This window comes from Nycticebus coucang, chromosome 12 (assembly GCF_027406575.1).
Source record: "Nycticebus coucang isolate mNycCou1 chromosome 12, mNycCou1.pri, whole genome shotgun sequence".
Taxonomy (NCBI): domain Eukaryota; kingdom Metazoa; phylum Chordata; class Mammalia; order Primates; family Lorisidae; genus Nycticebus; species Nycticebus coucang.
This window is the reverse complement of record NC_069791.1, coordinates 109,326,520-109,346,347: the sequence shown is the minus strand read 5'-3', so window position 1 is coordinate 109,346,347 and position 19,828 is coordinate 109,326,520. Positions and strand designations below refer to the sequence as shown.

Here is a 19,828-nt window from a genome sequence, read left to right as displayed (position 1 = left end):
TGCCCACCTCCACACAGAAAGAGGAAGGTCTACCTGTTAAACCATCCACAGCCTGCCGCCTCCGCACAGAGAGACGAAGGTCTACCTGTTAAACCATCCACAGCCTGCCCACCTCCACAGAGAGACGAAGGTCTACCTGTTAAACCATCCACAGCCTGCCCACCTCCGCACAGAGAGACGAAGGTCTACCTGTTAAACCATCCACAGCCTGCCCACCTCCACACAGAGAGAGGAAGGTCTACCTGTTAAACCATCCACAGCCTGCCCACCTCCACAGAGAGACGAAGGTCTACCTGTTAAACCATCCACAGCCTGCCCACCTCCGCACAGAGAGACGAAGGTCTACCTGTTAAACCATCCACAGCCTGCCCACCTCCGCACAGAGAGACGAAGGTCTACCTGTTAAACCATCCACAGCCTGCCCACCTCCACACAGAGAGACGAAGGTCTACCTGTTAAACCATCCACAGCCTGGCCACCTCCGCACAGAGAGAGGAAGGTCTACCTGTTAAACCATCCACAGCCTGCCCACCTCTGCACAGAGAGAGGAAGGTCTACCTGTTAAACCATCCACAGCCTGCCCACCTCCGCACAGAGAGACGAAGGTCTACCTGTTAAACCATCCACAGCCTGCCCACCTCCGCACAGAGAGAGGAAGGTCTACCTGTTAAACCATCCACAGCCTGCCCACCTCCGCACAGAGAGACGAAGGTCTACCTGTTAAACCATCCACAGCCTGCCCACCTCCGCACAGAGAGACGAAGGTCTACCTGTTAAACCATCCACAGCCTGCCCACCTCCGCACAGAGAGACGAAGGTCTACCTGTAAACCATCCACAGCCTGCCCACCTCCGCACAGAGAGACGAAGGTCTACCTGTTAAACCATCCACAGCCTGCCCACCTCCACACAGAGAGAGGAAGGTCTACCTGTTAAACCATCCACAGCCTGCCCACCTCCGCACAGAGAGAGGAAGGTCTACCTGTTAAACCATCCACAGCCTGCCCACCTCTGCACAGAGAGAGGAAGGTCTACCTGTTAAACCATCCACAGCCTGCCCACCTCCGCACAGAGAGACGAAGGTCTACCTGTTAAACCATCCACAGCCTGCCCACCTCCGCACAGAGAGAGGAAGGTCTACCTGTTAAACCATCCACAGCCTGCCCACCTCCGCACAGAGAGACGAAGGTCTACCTGTTAAACCATCCACAGCCTGCCCACCTCCACACAGAAAGAGGAAGGTCTACCTGTCAAACCATCCACAGCCTGCCCACCTCCGCACAGAGAGACGAAGGTCTACCTGTTAAACCATCCACAGCCTGCCCACCTCCGCACAGAGAGACGAAGGTCTACCTGTTAAACCATCCACAGCCTGCCCACCTCCGCACAGAGAGACGAAGGTCTACCTGTTAAACCATCCACAGCCTGCCCACCTCCGCACACAGAGAGGAAGGTCTACCTCGTTAAACCATCCACAGCCTGCCCACCTCCACACAGAGAGAGGAAGGTCTACCTGTTAAACCATCCACAGCCTGCCTACCTCCACACAGAGACGAAGGTCTACCTGTTAAACCATCCACAGCCTGCCCACCTCCGCACAGAGAGACGAAGGTCTACCTGTAAACCATCCACAGCCTGCCCACCTCCGCACAGAGAGACGAAGGTCTACCTGTTAAACCATCCACAGCCTGCCCACCTCCACACAGAGAGACGAAGGTCTACCTGTTAAACCATCCACAGCCTGCCCACCTCCGCACAGAGAGAGGAAGGTCTACCTGTTAAACCATCCACAGCCTGCCCACCTCTGCACAGAGAGAGGAAGGTCTACCTGTTAAACCATCCACAGCCTGCCCACCTCCGCACAGAGAGACAAAGGTCTACCTGTTAAACCATCCACAGCCTGCCCACCTCCGCACAGAGAGAGGAAGGTCTACCTGTTAAACCATCCACAGCCTGCCCACCTCCGCACAGAGAGACGAAGGTCTACCTGTTAAACCATGCACAGCCTGCCCACCTCCACACAGAGAGACGAAGGTCTACCTGTTAAACCATCCACAGCCTGCCCACCTCCACACACAGAGAGGAAGGTCTACCTCGTTAAACCATCCACAGCCTGCCCACCTCCACACAGAGAGAGGAAGGTCTACCTGTTAAATCATCCGCAGCCTGCCCACCTCCACACAGAGAGATGAAGGTCTACCTGTTAAACCATCCACAGCCTGCCCACCTCCGCACACAGAGAGGAAGGTCTACCTGTTAAACCATCCACAGCCTGCCCACCTCCGCACAGAGAGAGGAAGGTCTCCCTGTTAAACCATCCACAGCCTGCCCACCTCCACACAGAGAGACGAAGGTCTACCTGTAAACCATCCACAGCCTGCCCACCTCCGCACAGAGAGACGAAGGTCTACCTGTAAACCATCCACAGCCTGCCCACCTCCGCACAGAGAGAGGAAGGTCTACCTGTTAAACCATCCACAGCCTGCCCACCTCCGCACAGAGAGAGGAAGGTCTACCTGTTAAACCATCCACAGCCTGCCCACCTCCGCACAGAGAGAGGAAGGTCTACCTGTTAAACCATCCACAGCCTGCCCACCTCCACACAGAGAGACGAAGGTCTACCTGTAAACCATCCACAGCCTGCCCACCTCCGCACAGAGAGACGAAGGTCTACCTGTAAACCATCCACAGCCTGCCCACCTCCGCACAGAGAGAGGAAGGTCTACCTGTTAAACCATCCACAGCCTGCCCACCTCCGCACAGAGAGAGGAAGGTCTACCTCGTTAAACCATCCACAGCCTGCTCACCTCCACACATTGAGAGGAAGGTCTACCTCGTTAAACCACGGTTGGTTTATTCTCTGTTATATAAAGCCATTCAAACCTACTCTTCATTGCTACTTCTCCAATGCTGTCTCTGGGTAGTAAAATTGGAAACAGTTAAAACCTGATCATTAGCAATGTTTAATCACCTTGGAAAGACACACTTTTCCTTACTTACAAAAATGATCCCTCCAGAGTTACAAAGGAAACCTAAACAGAACAGTTACTCAGTAGCTGACTGCCTTCCAGGAGGCAGGCCCCAGTACCTGGAAGGATGGCCGTCTGTCTCCGTGAGCCCCGCCCTGCAAGATGTCCTTCAGCGCATGCACTCGCTTAAGCACCACGCATTAACCACAGCTCCAGAAGCCCACAGCCACACTTCAAGTCCACAAGCAGGTGTGCACATGTGTACTTTACCCCACAGCCACACAAGCAAGCCCAAGGCACTGCCATGATAAGCAGGCCCAGGGGCCATTCCAGAGCTGGCCTCAGAAGGTACTTACTAATTGTCATCGACTCTGGCACTGAAGCAGAAGGTAACAAGCTGCTCAGGGGACTTCCTTGGCCTGGAGAACTGGCTTCCACACTAGAAAAAAGCAGCAGAAGGAAGTTACACTTGACCACTAAAAATGTAAACCTCACCAGGCGCAGTGGCTCACGCCTGTAATCCCAGCACTGTGGGAGGCTGAGGAGGGAGAACTGCTTGAGCTCAGGAGTTTGAGACTCGCCTGAGCAACAGTGAGACCCCGACTCATGAAAAAAATGGAAAAACCCAGCCAGGCACCACGGCAAGTGCCTGTAATCCCAGCGGCTTCCGGAGGCTGAGGCAGCGGGGTGCCCGCAGCCCGAGTCTGAGGTTGTGGTGAGCTACCACGCCACTGCACTCTGCTCAGGGGCATAGGGTGGGACCCTGTCTCAACAACAACAAAAAAAAAATAGTAAAGAAATAGAAAATAAGCAACGAAATGAAATTAAAAAGCAAAAATAATAATAATAATAAAATAAAAACAAAAACAAAAACAAATGTAAACCTCACCATTCTAATAACTACCAAGTTTATACAGGCACATCTACTAGAAGAAACAAAGGCAGCCACTTGAACTTAGTCAGTCTTCAGTATTTGTATATTCCATATTTGCAAATTCATCTACTCACTAAAATTTATCTGTAACCCCCAAATCAATACTCAAGTGACTTTCACAGTCATTCATGAACACACGCAGAGCAGCCAAAGACTTGAATCACCCAGTAAGAAAGTTCCCAGGTACAAACATTCTGCTTTCCTGGGTCAGTTCTCATACCATCAACAAGCATCCTTTTTGTAATCTAGACATACATATACACAAACACACATGCTCACATACACATACACACACATACGCACCCTGCCTAGGAAGAAAAGCACTGAAACACCAACATTGTAATGGAGTTGGGAGTTGGACTCATAGTTTTGCATTCACTACTGTTTCTTTTTGTTTTGTTTTGTTTTTTTGAGACAGGGTCTCAAGCTGTCACCCTCAGTAGAGTGCTGTCGCATCACAGCTCACAGCAAACTCAAACTCGGGCTCAAGTGATTCTCTTGCCTCAGCCTCCCAAGTAGCTGGGACTATAGGGGCCACCACAATGCCTGGCTGTTTTTTTAGAGACAGAGGATCTCACTCTGGCTCAGGCTGGTCTAGAACTCATGAGCTCAGGCAATCCACCCACCTCAGTCTCCCAGAGTACTAGAATTATAGGCATGAGCCACCTCGTCTGGCCCCATTGCTCTGTTTTCTAAATTTTCTAAAATATACAACGGCTAAGGACCCAGAGCCCTGGGATGGTCTGGTAAAACCAATCCTTTCTGACACTACTACCTGGCACAAACCTCTTCCAGTGTTATTTTCCAAGAGCAGAACCCCTATCTATTATAGGTAGGGCCATGACACCTAGCGTGGTCCAGAGTAATCAGCAAGTCCCACTCTGGGGGTTCAAAATGCAGAGGTGATCCAGGCTCAGTGGCTCAAACCTGTACTCTCCTGAAGCAGGAGAAATGCTTGAGGCAAGGAGCTCAAGACCAGTCTGAGCAATGTAGCATGGCCCTGTCTCTGCAAAACAATTAAAGAATTATCCGGGCATGGTGGCGCATGCTTGTAGTACCAGCTACTCTGGAGACTTGAGGCAGGAATTTTAGGTTGCAGTAAGCTAGATTAACACCACTGCACTGTAGCCCAATAAAGCAAGACCTCATGGAGAGGCGGGAAGAGTACAGCATATCTTTTGGGTGCTGGATGCAACTACAAGAGGGACTCTACATAAGAAACTCAAATATTGTAATCTGGTTGTTTGTACTCTCACATAACCTGAAATTAAAGAAAACAACAACAACAAAAAAAAAAAAAAAAAGGGAAGGAAGGAGGGAGGAAAGGAAAGGAGAGGGAGGGGGGTAGGGAGCCAGGCAGGCACAGTGGCTCAGGACTAAAATCCTAGCACCCCCAGCTACTTGGAAGGCTGAGGCAAATGGATGACTTCAGCCCAGGAGTCTGAGGTTGCTGTGAAGTAATGATGACACCACGGCACTCTACCCAGGGTGACAGAGTGAGACTCTGTCCCAGTAGAAAAGAAGGGAAAGGAAGGGAAGAGGAGAAAAAAGAAGAGAAAAAAGAAGAGAAGAAGAAGAGAAGAGAAGAGAATGCACATGTGGTATCTATGGAACCCCAAATTAGAACGGTGAGGAGAGAAGAATATAACCAGTGAGAGCGACAAGGGTGCTGGCAGCACCGGGAGACCTCAACAGCCAGTGACTCAGGGTAACTCAGTTTCCCCCGACACACTTTTATTTGAAAAAAGAAAAAGAAAACCTATATAGCACTTACTATATGCCAATGTTCTAAGCACTTCACAAATACTATATAATGTCTAAGTGCCTTAAATTTTATATAACACTAGGATTATTAAATATTATTTTTAAATAATAACAAATATTTAAAGTAAGAAAATTATGATACAGAAGGTACTCAGATATGACCCCAAAAGTATAAAGAGTAAAGGTTGTACGCGAATGAATTTTGACAACCGTTGTCACTTTTACGGTCTCTCTGAGGAATGATGATGTAAGATTATTGCAACTGTGCATTCTGTGATGGAAAGACTAAACTAGAACATAAATATGAAGTTAAGGCCTTGCCCTTTAATCCTAGCAGGTATCCTCCTGTCTTTAAAAAAGAATAAAATGCACAGTTATGAATAGGACACTTCAATCACAAAGGCAGCCTGTTTCTTAATGTTAACCTGTACACAAGTCCAGGCTCTGGGAGAACGTGGTCCTCTGGTCCTGTCCCGTTCTCCAGGCTTCCGAGGGCAGCATCTGTGAACAGACAGCAATCAAGAGGGAAGGTCACATTTTTGTTTTCATTCCATTTTCTCCATGAGACAAGGACACAATGCAGATATTGGCTCAGCTGCTAAACCAGACTTAGAAAAATTTCCTACCTCATCTGCATGCTGAATTTTAACCCACTACTTGTTTCTTTCTTTTTTTAGACATCATCTCAGACTTCACATTAGTCACTGATAGAAGGTCCTATACTTCCCCTTACCTTGTGACCTTTGTGACGTTGAAGTTATACATGAAGTCCTTTTTCACACCCAACCTCAGAATTAAGGAATAATGGACCAGCTTTGCGCTAGACCATTCCTGCTTGTGGTGGCTTGAGTCAGACACTAGAGGGCAGCATGGCCTAATCACTGACAATGTCCGCTGCTTTCTTTAAAAAGCCACTACCTGCATTGTTAAGTGGCATTTCAGAAAAGCATTCCCAAGACATGAGGCCATAAATAGTCCCTAAAACTAACAGGTAAGAGACATTTAACAATCTGATGAACGTATTAGCCATCACTCCAGTCTCCCGGTAGGAAAAAGTACAAATCCATGAACCTTGGGCTGGGTGGTGACATCGAGCTCAGTACCACCCAACATGAAACTCTTGCTCCTTCAAGAAACTTACTTGTCTGGGCAGCACCTGTAGCTTACTGGGTAGGGTGCCGGCCACATACACCAGGGCTGGTGTGTTTGAACCCAGCCCCAGCCTGCTAAAAACAAAAAAACAGCCGGGCGTCTATAGTCCCAGCTGCATGGGAGTCTGAGGCAAGGGAATCACTTAAGCCCCAGAGTTTGAGGTTGCTGTGAGCTGTGACACGGTAGCACTCTACTGAGGGCAACATAGTGAGACTTTGTCTCAATAAAAAAAAAAGAAAGAAAAACTTGTTTGTCGATACCGCTGTGGACAAAGAGACAGATGGGGCACATTTCATTTCTCTAATCATCCCCCAACCGGATCCTTCCTCTAATGCCTGGTTAACCAGATCAAAACTCCCCAGCTCTTTAGGGGCTGAACTTTAGAGAAACTTATAGGGAAAAAAACGTTTTTTAACCTTTTCTTCTTCTCTGCTGTCTGCATCAAACAACTCAAACCCCTAAGTCTCAAAAAGTCTGAAGGGGAAATAAAAGGTGTCTACTTCTGCCCCTCCCCCCACTCCTTGTCACCTAGTACTGCCTGAGTTCACATCCCTGCCCCCCAACTTCAGTTCAGCAGTTACCTAGCCTCTCTATACCTCAGTTCCATCACCTGTGAAATGGGGAGGCAGGACTATCTTCCATACAGCATCTTATTAATCCGCACCACATACTTAAGCATCGCATTCTAACAGGTGTACAACTCAGTGAGGCGGGCAGCAACTCGCTCCTAGACGCCCCTGGTGGTGTTGAGTTCTCTCTCCCAGCACACCTCCTATTCAGAGCTCTCCTCTCTCACCTTCCTAACACCATTCTTTGGTCCTCTTCCCCCACCATCTTTCTTCTGATTCCTGAGTGAAGGTATCTTTGAATTATGACTCCAGGGTCCTCTGTCCCCATTGGTAAATCTGGCAAGGTCTTGGCTCCCACTCTCACTTCTGTGAAGATGGCAACTTGCAAGCCTTGCCTGGGCTGAGACCTCAGTCTTAATCCTAGTCACACATTTCTAACTGCCTGTTAGAAAGCTCTGCTGGGACACCCGGGCAGGCTGGGCTGACCTTCAGAACCACATGGCTAATGTCCTACTTGGCTGCAAGCTCAGGAAAGCACAGCACCACCCTCACCCATCACAGAGCCAGGAGGGATCCAGGATTTCTCAGAGATAGCGAAATTATCTCCTACTCTTTGGTCACTAGCCATTCCTATGCCCCGCAGTTCAAAGGCTCCAGGCCTCCCAGCAGGCCTTCTGCAGCAGGGCCCCTCCATTCTTGTTATCCTTGCTAATCTGATACATGGCTGACAGAAGCCATTCCCTGAAGCAAAGACAGGGACCCGAACATACACTGTGGAAATCCACGGCCATCCGCCTCCACCCAGCATGGCGTTCCAGACAGGACACCCACTTGGCCCCAGGTGACTCCCCACTGGCCTCTTCATACTGCAAGACCACACAAGCACTCGCACCTGAAGTGGGCCTGACACACTGGGGTGCACAAACCACAGACTGTGGCATCCTCATGGCCTCCTCTGAGACAGAAACTACTTGTTTTTTTGAGACAGAGTCTCGCTCTATTGCCCTGGGTAGAATGTCATGAGGTCATAGTTCACAGCAACCTCAAACTCTTAGGCTCAAGCAATCCTCCTGCCTCAGCCTTCCAAGAAGCTGCACTATAGGTGTCCACCACAACATCCAGCTAGTTTTTCTATTTTTAATAGAAACAGGGTCTCACTCTTGCTCACATTGGTCTCAAACTCCTGAGCTCAAACGATCCACCTGCCTCTGCCTCCCCGAGTGTTAGCATTACAGGTGTGAGCCACAGCACCCAGCTGAACTCTATTATCTTAATTCTCCAGATGAGGAAATGGACCATGAAGCTATAAGTGATGTGTCGAAGATCATGACTAATGAGTAGAAGGATGTAATCCCCAGTCTGCCCAATAGCAGAGCTGAGCCCAGTCCCTGCTCACAGGCTGCACCCAGCTGATGAAACACCTGCTTCTCCTATACATGTCCTGGCGCTCCTGCCTCCATGCCTCTGCCCACAGTGTCCTCTGCCCTGATTATCATTGTCCAATACCATGCATCCACTCCCTACAGCATGTGCGTCTCCCCACCCACTGTGCCCACCCATTTGCCCACTCAGAAAAGGTTTGCTGAGCTCCAACTGTGGACCCAGCACTGTCCAGGGTCACAATGGCAGCTAGATGCACATGGCCATGCCTGCAGAGAACAAACTCTGCCAAGTCATAGCACAAATGTATCATTCCAAACTGAAGTCAGACCAACAAGGACACACAAGGTTTACAACCACATGGAACATGGGCCTGACCTGTCTGAGGGGACCACAGGGGCCTTCACAAAGGAATCAGCACTTGAGCTGCGACCTGAAGGATGGACCTGGGGTGCAGAGGGCACAAGCAGAGGGAAATGGCACAGGTCCATGGAAGGAAGAAGGAAGCAGGATGGTGTGGCTGCCAGGGCCACCACGCAAAGAGGAAATAGAAGGAGACGAGGCTGCAGGGTTAGCTGGGGCCCAGGAGGCCACAGTGAAGATTCTGGATTTTATCCTAAGAACACCAGAAGGGAGTGGAGCAAGGCAATGATGCAACCCGGTAACTGCTAAACAGTGAAGGCCAGGGTAGAGGACAAGGGCAGGAGACAGTCTGTTGAGAAGCTATTTTGCAACAGCCCAGGTAGGAGACAATGATGAGTTTGAACAGAGTGGTAAAAGCAGTCAGAGGACACCCAGGCCAGGCATCCTTACAGACTAGGCAGGGGACAGTGATGATTTGAACAGGGTGGTAAAGCAGTCAGAGTACACTTGGGTCAGCTATCCTCTCTCCATCAGGTATGGAAATGGTATGTCCTGTCCCCCACTTGCATGAAAAACTCCAGGCACCTGCCAGAGCCTAGCACAGTACCTGGCATAGGAAAGTGAGATGATTGAATAAAGAAAACCACACACCGGCCATGTGCAACAGCTCACACCTAACATTCTGGGAGGCCAAGGCAGGAGGATCCCCTCAGCTCAATGAGTTCAAGACCAGCTTAAGCAAGAGTGAGACCCTATCTCCACTAAAAAAAAAAATGGAAAAATTAGCCAGGTATTGTAGCAGGTGCCTGTAGTCCCAGCTACTTGGGAGGCTGAGGCACAAGGATCACTTGAGCCCAGAAGCCTAAGGTTGCTATAAGCTAGGTTGCTAACCTGGGGCAATAGAGTATCAGAAAGGGGGAGAGGGAGGTGAGGGGAGTCCATGAACTCCAAGAGGCACACAGCTGGCCTAAGTGAGCTGGAAACACACAAGCAGTGCTCTGCCAGCCACTGCAATATCTTGACATTCAAACCAGTAAAACTGGCCAGGTGTGGTGGTTCGCACCTGTAATCCTAGCACTCTGGGAGGTCGAGGCATGTGGATTGCCTGAGCTCACCAGTTCAAGACCAGCCTGAGCAAGAACAAGTCTTCATCTTTACAAATAGCTGGACATGGTGACTATTCTAAGCAAGTTTCAACTTGCTTAGATTATCAGTGTTGCTAGGAGAGCTTTTCATTTGTTTCCATCTGCACATATTTTATGTTTCTTAATTTGTATGTATCTCAAAACTTTCATAATGGCCCACATACAGGCTAAAAATGGCAGCAGTGCAAATGAAGAGGGAGCAAGGGCAGACCAGGAGGGGAAGGAGATGGGGATGAGCACCCCACCAAGTCAAGAGTGTCCCCTCCATTCCAGTGTCCTAGCTCCCAGGCTGTGTGCGAGATGTCTCATCACACAGCGAGAAGAGCAAGGCTCAGCTCATGCCTGGCACTCTCACCACATTAAGTCAGGGACTTTCGCCACGATCTGAGTGGGAGGTGAAATAATAATAACCCCCTTCTTCACAAGGCTGTAATGGAGAGTTGATGAGATCCTTGGCAGTATTTGGACCCTGTTTCAAGGGCTTCCTTCATGTTAACAACCCCATTTTCCCCATGAGGACACTGAGACACGGAGTCCTCAGCCACGTACTCCTCAGCCTCATTCTGTAAGTGGGAATGTGAAGCTCAGGCAGAAACTTGCTTCAGGCCACTCTGTTCTGCTGCTGTGAACGTCCCCAACTAGGCTTGAGCTAATGTGACTAGCCTGCTGTTCCCTGCCAAGTGACAAGACTAGCCTAGTAGGACAGGTGTGGTGGCTATTGCCTAAGATCCTAGCACTTTAAGAGGCTGAGGCAGGTAGATGGCTTGAGGCTAGGAGTTTGAGACCAGCCTGAGCAACATTGCAAGACCCCATGTCTACAAAAAACTTATTAGCCTGGCATGGTGGCACATGCCTGTAGTCCCACTTCTTTGGGAGGCTGAGGCAGGAGTATCACTTGAGCCCAGGAGTTTGAGGTTGCTGTGAGCTGTGATAATGCCCCTATACTCTAGCCAGGGCAACAGAGCAAGACTTTATGAAAGAAAGAAAGGAAAGAAAGTCTTATCAGCCATTTCAGAATTTCAACAGCTTTCTAAGTAATTGGTGGGCCCCAGTCACCATTGTTCTAAATCTAGGCCCAAAGGAGGAATGCTTTTTCCTAGAAAAAATAAGAAGGCACCTGAGTCTATCAGGCCAAGGCCCTCTGACCCAGTGACACGCTAGAGGAATGACAACAACAGAGCACTTCTCTGTGGCAGGCACCATGCCAGCTACACTGCCATACTTCCCAGGGGGCCAGCCAAGCTCAGCCACACCCCTCCCCACCTGCACTAGCTAAAGAGAACAATAACAAACCACACAGGAGCACGCTCAACTGCGGGGAAGGGTATAGAAACACCCATAACTAACGACAGGTCCGAACCAAGCTACTTCCTGCTCCCCAAGCACCTGCTGCACAGGGCTCCAGGGCTTTGCAGATGGGCATTCAGTTACCTTCTCCCACCTCTGAAGAGGCAAAATAATGGTCACTACTTATGGTCAACTTTTATATGACCAAGTTCAACAAGCCACTGGTGAGGTGGAAAGCAGCAATGGGGGCTCCCTGGTAACCTGCCCCCAGTTCAGCCATCCCCTGAATCTCAACAAGCCTACTCTGGCCTGAGCCCCACACCTCCAGGCTCCCGTTCTACCTGTGTAGGTAACTCAAAGTCACAGCTCTGCCTGGAGAAAAAGAATGATCAGTAAACACCCACCTGCCGGGCTGCAGGAGCCCACTCCGCTGACGGGGAAGAGGATGTCGGAGTCGCCGTGCAGCACCTGCAGTGGGGCCCAGCCGTGCATCTGGGAGAGGCAGGCGTTCCCATCCAGCGGCCTGCGATGAAAGAATACACCCCTGTGACCTGAGGGCGGTGACTCACCACAAGCATCTGCAAGAAATCCACAAGTGCCCTCCAGAAACCAACCAGGCCATGGTGGGGCTGAAAACAGGGGGCAGCAGGGCTGGAAGTGAGGAGTCTGCAGTCCAGATCCAGACCTCTTTCAACCCATGTTTCCTGAATCCTACTAAACACCAGGTACTGTGCTCGCTACGAGTGGTAAAAGAGCCAGCAAACTATGCTGCCCTCATGGAGCCGATAGTCCTGGAGAAGCTATAAAATGGCAGCTCACATGCATGGAGCCGATGAGGAAGATCAAGTAGCCACCCTAAAGAAGAAAGCTGGAAGGAGCCCAGCTCCTAAGGGGAGAGAAGCTACAGGAGGGGAGGGGACAGGAATGGAGCGTACGATGGGCAGAGACAGGAGGAACACCACGTGCTCCAGCTTCTGAAATGATGGCGGCCACCTGACCTTCGGCTAGTGTGGCTGCCCCTCACGGGTTCTCAGACCATTGTGGGTAAAAGAACAGAATCAGACCACATTACGATTGAGTCCCTTCCAAGGGACAGGCTCAGCTCAAGTATTAACTAGGCTCATACGATGTTTTAATGTCACCTTACCCACAAAGCACAAAACCAACATGTACCATCTTTGTACCTCCAGGCTGGCTCAGCTGAGTGTGTCTGAGAGAGTATTTTCCCACTGCAGCACTGGCAATCAGGAAACACTAATAAATACCAATTTGCACTGATGTAGTACAGGCATCCCTTGGTATCCAAGGGCATTAGTTCCAAGACCCCAGCAAATCCGAGGATGCTACAGTGCCTTGTACAAAATAGTGTAGAGTTTGGATAAAACCTATGCACATCCTCACTGCTGTTCATCTTCCTCTAAGCGGCCTGAGGTGGTCTGTGAAAATGGCTCGCTATTCATTTCACCCAGAAAACCACATAAAGTCATGCAAGTTGAGAGGCTCAGATCTTTGTATTCACTTTAAGAACACAGGTGAAATTGCCTAGGCCATCAAGAGCATGCATATACAAAAAGCCACCAAGCATCTAAAAGACATCACTTTAAAGAAACAGTGCACACTCTTCCAACATTACAAAGTTAGTAAGTGTGCCTAGGGCCTGGAGACAGGATTGGTGGCTCAAAAAAGTGCTGAATTTTTCCGGCAAATGCTTAAAAATGCAGAGAGCAATGCTGAAATTAAGGACTTACATGCAGATTCTCTGGTTCCTCTGCATAACCAGGTGAAGAGAGCACTCAGGATGCGTCCCACCTCACAGAGCTCATGATTGCATCAGCCCATACGTGAGCTCCCCCTGCATAACCAGGTGAAGAGAGCACCCAGGATGCGTCCCACCTCACAGAGCTCATGGTCGCATCAGCCCATACGTGAGCTCCCCCTGCATAACCAGGTGAAGAGAGCACCCAGGATGCGTCCCACCTCACAGAGCTCATGGTCGCATCAGCCCATACGTGAGCTCCCCCTGCATAAGCAGGTGAAGAGAGCACCCAGGATGTGCCCCACCTCACAGAGCTCATGGTCGCATCAGCCCATACGTGAGCTCCCCCTGCATAAGCAGGTGAAGAGAGCACCCAGGATGCGCCCCACCTTACAGAGCTCATGGTCGCATCAGCCCATATGTGAGCTCCCCCTGCATAACCAGGTGAAGTGAGCACCCAGGATGCGCCCCACCTTACAGAGCTCATGGTCGCATCAGCCCATACGTGAGCTCCTCCTGCATAACCAGGTGAAGAGAGCACCCAGGATGCGCCCCACCTTACAGAGCTCATGGTCACATCAGCCCATATGTGAGCTCCTCCTGCCACATCAAGGTGACCCTTACCAGCAAGGAACAAACTGTTCTAAAACCAGAAGAGGAGACTGCACAGAAAAAAATGATATCCCAGAAGAAACTGAAGAAACAAAAACTTATAGAATAGACACAACATAAAATAAATGCAAAAAGCAATGAAAAAAAAAAGCACATCCTCCTGTATTTGTACTTTAAATCATCTCTAGATTTCTTGTAATACTCAATACGATGTAAATGCTATGTAAATAGTTGTTGCAGTGTTTTTATTTATATTATTTTTATTATGTTGTTATTATTTCTTTCAAATATTTTTGATCCACAGTTGTTTGAATCCATGGCCCACAAAGAGGGCCAACGGTACTTTAAAGTCTGTAGAATCCCTTTCTAAGGAAGATCAAAACAGACCATAATCACACCTTCTTAACAGAGGAAGGAAAAGCGGGGTTGGGAAAGGAAGAAAAGAAATCTTAGATATAGAAGGAGGAAAAAGAAAACTCAGAGATGATGTGGCTTGTCCAAGGTCACCAGCTGTGAGCAACCAGCTGTGGGACTGGAGCCCCCAGGTCCACCAAATACAATTCTAATGGGTCACCACCTTCTGATGTTATTTATACAGTTTTTCTTTATTTCACAGCAGGAAGCAACACACTTTTTCTGTAGACAACCAGACAGTAAATAGTGTAAGTTCTGTGACACTCTTCTTTAGTGGTATCTCTTTACAACTCTTTAAAAATGCAACAACCATTCGTAGCTTAGGGGCAGAATTGGCCTGCAGGATAGTCTGCTAGCTCTTCTTTTAGAGGCTCTAGGTAAAAACTCTTTTAGTTTTCTCTACCTTTTGGTAAGACATTTGGCACCAAGGGAGAAACATAGAGGAAACAGTCCTAACAGCATTCTTTAAATTGTATCATTTAATCCTATGAGACTCAGACGGCAGGCTGGGGGTAAAAGAGGCACCCCTCTTGCCAATGTCCTGGCAGCAGAACCAGACTTGAGCCGAGTCCCAGATGAGCCTGCCTGTGCCTCTAGAATCTTCTCAGAGACACCCCTTCCCCACCGAGAGGCTCTGATCCAGCAGCTGGGGAAGGGGTAGACACCCCGAGACAGTCACGGACCCTGTCAGGAAGAGACAGCAGAAGCAGCCAGGTCCTTCCCAGCTACTGCACGGGGTTCCAGGCAGGTGGGAATTTATACTCCTTCTGAGACAATTCTTGCTCCTCCATGTAGCATACTCTAGTGCCCCAGACAGGATGAGATTGGGAACTCAAGAAAAAGTGAGCTCCAAGGGCCACCATCTCAAAATAAGTTATATGAAAGAGATTCCCAAGGGGGAAATGAACGAACCAGATGGTTCCATGCTTAGCTGAAAACATACTGAGTGCTGCTTTTCATTAAGAAAATTATGACACTTATTTCAAAACCCAGAAAATGCCAAAAGCAAGAGAAAAAAAAAAAAACAAACAAACAAACAAAGAAACACCCACCCACATTACCCAAAAGCGGGTCAGACACAGACTCCTGAGTGCCTTTTTTCTGGCTTGCTATACACATTTTTCTTCACACAGTTATAATAAAACTAAATAGATTTGAAATAGAATTTCATATCTTCCTTTTCTTCGTTAGCTCGCCTTCATACTACTGGATAGTCTTAAACATCATTTGAGATATTAAAGTAGCTAAACATTAAGACTTTAAGGCTGTTAATCATCCCTGGTGGCTGCACATTGAGGTCAGTAAGCTCCAGTGTTTTGCTTCTCTGAGTAAGGACTTTGGTATCTAGACACAACCACTTTTCCCTGAGTAAAGGGTATGTCCTCAGGGCAGATGCTCAGCAGAGGGATTAGCAGATCACCCGGGTAAACATTTCTAAGGCTTGTGACATTTTGTCAAACTATTCTCCCCCAGGGTCATTAACAGCTGACTACAGAAAGACCTAGGACAGCCTCTCCCCCCGTCCGTCCACCTCAGTGGTTGCATGCATGTGATGAGCGCCTACTAGGTGCCTGGAACTGAGGCCCCAAGCAAGCTCACCCCTTCCAGCAGGGCAAGAACCCAGAGCTCTTGGCAAACATGATGGTAAAACACAGCATCTTGGTTAACTGCACTTGCTTAATGACTAGTGAGATACAACATCTCTTCGTATGTCTATAATTCTTTTTGAATTATGCCCATCCCACCCCACCCCTGCTGACTTCCCTACTAGTGTCATGGAGCACACATAAAGTGATAGAAAAATTCCTGTCTAAAATAAAGATATTATCCCTTTTGAATATTAAAAATAAAAGGCAGAGTTAAGAGGGGAGGAGCAAGATGGCAGCCGAATAACAGCTTCCTTGCAACCGGGCACGGGAGCCAGCGAGAGACTTCTGGAACGCATGAGGAGGACAAAAGCAGAGGAGAACTGGCAAGTGGTTGCATGTGTTCATTCAGTCCAATCCCGCAGGCAGCTATAAGTACAGCAGCAGTGAGATTACAAACTGGAATGGCCTTCCCTGTGAGCTGTTTTGTTTTTTGGACTTGGGGACTCAGTTGAACTACCTTGGGAGAACTTGGGCAAGAGTACAGAGGACTTTAAGCATTGTCTAGGGCCCCAGACTGAGCCCAGAGGAGCTAATAGTGTTCGGTTGTGGGCCATGTGGAGCCATTGTGGGAGAACTGCCCCCACAAGCTCTGACCCCGACAAGCTCCGCCCTCAGAGTCGCAGAGCGAGGATCAGGCGGGAGACCTTGGGCAAGTAATCTAATGACTGAGCAGCCTAAAGACGGGGACTGAAACACCTTACAGCACTGGCCCAAGTGAGACCGGTTTTCGCACACAGGGAAAGCGGGCAGCTACTTCAGGAGTGATCCCAGGGACAAGTGATCCCAGCAACAAGATCTGGGACAAGTCATCCCAGAACCGCCTTCTACTTAGCCAGGGTTAGCAGTTTAAAGTGCTTTTTAAGTGGCTGAGGAGAGATTTAGGTTCTCCACCCTGCAGGGTTTGAGAAATCAGCAGAGGCATCCAATCTTCATCTTGTACAGCTGTATTAGCATGGTGATTAACATCTCATACCCCAGAAGATCATCTGTTGCCCAGACAATATTCAGCAAGATATACACACTGCTTTGTTTTTGATTTTTAATTTTCGTTTGTTTCTTACTTTCAACATTTTCCCTCTAGATTTTTCTCTTTTTTATCTTTTTTCTTTCTTTTATTTCTTCATTTTAATAGTTTAAATACAATTTTTCATAGTTACCTTCTTTAAAAATTAGAACTTCATTTTTGCTAGTGTTTTTACCCCTATTATTTGGTATTTCTCCCAACTTTACCCCATAAACTTTTCTGTTTGCTTGTTTTGGTTTGATTTATAGCATTATTGTCTTTCCTCCCTACTTGGTGGAGGTGGGGTACTGTGTCTGAACAGGCTTTAACCTACTTAAACAGAACAATTTTCATGCCAGAATTCTGTATCCTGAGAAGCTAAGCTTTAAAATTGACAGAGAAATCAAATCATTTACTGATATGCAAACACTGAGGAAATTCACCACATGACCAGCTCTACAGGAAATACTTCAACCTGTTCTACACACTAACCATCACAATGGATCAACAGCAAAGCCAGAACTCAGAAATTAAAGGACAGAACCTAACTTCCACACTGATGCAAAAGATAAAACTAACCAATGGACTCTCACAAAATAAGATGAATAGAACACTACCACACTTTATCAATTATCTCAATAAATGTTAATGGCTTGAATTCCCCACTGAAAAGGCATACATTGGCTTTCAATGAAATAGAAATAGAAATAGAGCTCCTGAACAGACCAGGTTCATTGGCTGACTGGATTAAAAAACACAAGCCATCCATCTGCTGTCAGGAAACACACCTAGCTTCAAAAGACAAATTAAAGCTCTGAGTTAAGGGTTGGAAGACAATTTTTCAGGCAAATGGAATTCAGAAGAAAAGAGGAGTTGCAATCTCATTTTCAGACACATGTGGATTTAAAGCAACTGAAGTCAAAAAAGACAAAGATGATCACTTTGTATTGGTCAAAAGAAAAATACAACAAAAAGATGTTTCAATTCTAAATATTTATGAACCGAACTTAAATGCTCCCAGATTATTAAAACAGACCTTAGTCAGTCTGAGCAATATGATATCCTATAATACCATAATAACAAGAGACTTTAACACTCCTCTTACAGAGCTAGACAGATCCTCTAAACAGAAACTAAACAAAGATATAAGGGACTTAAATGAGACTCTGCAACAACTGTGCTTGACAGAGGCATATAGAACATCCCATCCCAAAGACAAAGAATATACATTCTTCTCATTGCCCCAAGGAACATTCTCTGAAATTGATCATATCATAGGACACCAAAAAAACCTCAACAGAATCAAAAGAATTGAAATTTTACCTTGTATTTTCTCAGACCCCAAGGCACTAAAGGTGGAACTCAACTCCAACAAAAACATTCAATCCCACACAAAGGCATGAAAATTAAACAACCTTCTGGTGAAAGACAGTCGGGTGCAAGAAGAAATAAAACAGGAAATCATTAACTTCCTTGAGCATAACAACAATGAAGACACAAGCTACCAACACCCATGGGATATTACAAAATCAGTTTTGAGAGGAAAATTTATCAGTTTAGATGCCTACATTCGAAAAACAGAAAGAGAGCACATCAACAAACTCATAAGCCATCTTATGGAATTGGGAAAAGAAGAAGAATCTAAGCATAAACCCAGCAGAAGAAAAGAAATATCCAAAATTAAATCAGAGATTAATGAAATTGAAAACAAAAGAATCGTTCAGAAAATTAATGAAACAAGGAGTTGGTTTTTTGAAAAAATAAATAAAATAGATAAACCTTTGGCCAGACTAACTAGAAATATAAAAGTAAAATCTCTAGTAACCTCCATCAGAAATGATAAAGGGGAAATAACAACTGATGCCACAGATACACAAGAGATCATCTCTGAATACTACCAGAAAGTCTATTCCCAGAAATTGAACAATGTGAAGGAAATGGATCAATATCTGGGTTCACACCCTCTCCCTAGACTTAGCCAGGAAGAAATAGAGCTCCTGAACAGACCAGTTTCAAGCAATGAGATGAAAGAAACAAAAAATCTTCCAACAAAAAAATGCCCTGGTCCAGATGGCTTCACACCAGAATGCTATCAAACCTTCAAGGAAGAGCTTATTCCCATACTGCAGAAATTAATCCAAAAAACTGAGGAGGACGGAATCTTCCCCAACACATTCTACGAAGCAAACATCACCCTGATACCAAAACCAGGAAAAGAGCCAACTAAAAAGGAGAATTTCAGTCCAATTTCACTAATGAATATAGATGCAAAAATTCTCAACAAAATCCTAGCCAATCGATTAAAGCTTATCATCAAAAAAGTCATACATCATAACCATGATCAAGTAGGTTTCATCCCAGAGATGTAAGGCTGGTTTAACATACTTAAGTCCACAAACATTATTCACCATATTAACAGAAGCAAAAACAAAGACCATATGATCCTCTCAATAGATGCAGAAAAAGCATTTGATAAAATCCAGGCATCCTTTTCTAATTAGAACACTGAAGAGTATAGGTATAGGTGGCACATTTCTGAAACTGATTGAACCTATCTACGACAAACCCACGGCTAATATTTTACTGAATGGAGTAAAACTGAAAACTTTTCCTCTTAGAACTGGAACAAGGCAAGATTGTCCTCTGTCACCATTATTGTTCAACATAGTGCTGGAAGTTCTAGCCAATACAATTAGGCAAGACAAGGAAATAAAGGGAATCCAAATGGGAGCAGAGGAGGTCAAACTCTCCCTCTTTGCTAACGATATGATCTTATACTTAGAAAACCCCAAAGACTCAAACACAAGACTCCTGAAAGTCATCAAAAAAAAA

The 19,828-nt window shown here is 47.0% G+C and overlaps 1 protein-coding gene across 3 annotated transcripts in view; it reads right to left on the bottom strand.

The window, feature by feature from the left end:
* Nucleotides 1–19,828, bottom strand: part of SNX29 (sorting nexin 29) — a 640,705-nt gene that overhangs the window by 504,537 nt on the left and 116,340 nt on the right. For 2 of the 3 annotated variants that reach the window (XM_053556354.1, XM_053556356.1), the window contains exons 9-11: nucleotides 11,967–12,085; nucleotides 6,092–6,167; nucleotides 3,325–3,407 (exon numbers count right to left, since the gene is read on the bottom strand). In XM_053556354.1, the coding sequence (XP_053412329.1) occupies nucleotides 3,325–3,407; nucleotides 6,092–6,167; nucleotides 11,967–12,085 (278 nt within the window). The remainder of the gene's footprint in view (nucleotides 1–3,324; nucleotides 3,408–6,091; nucleotides 6,168–11,966; nucleotides 12,086–19,828) is intronic. The other variant, XM_053556355.1, reaches the window with a different exon arrangement.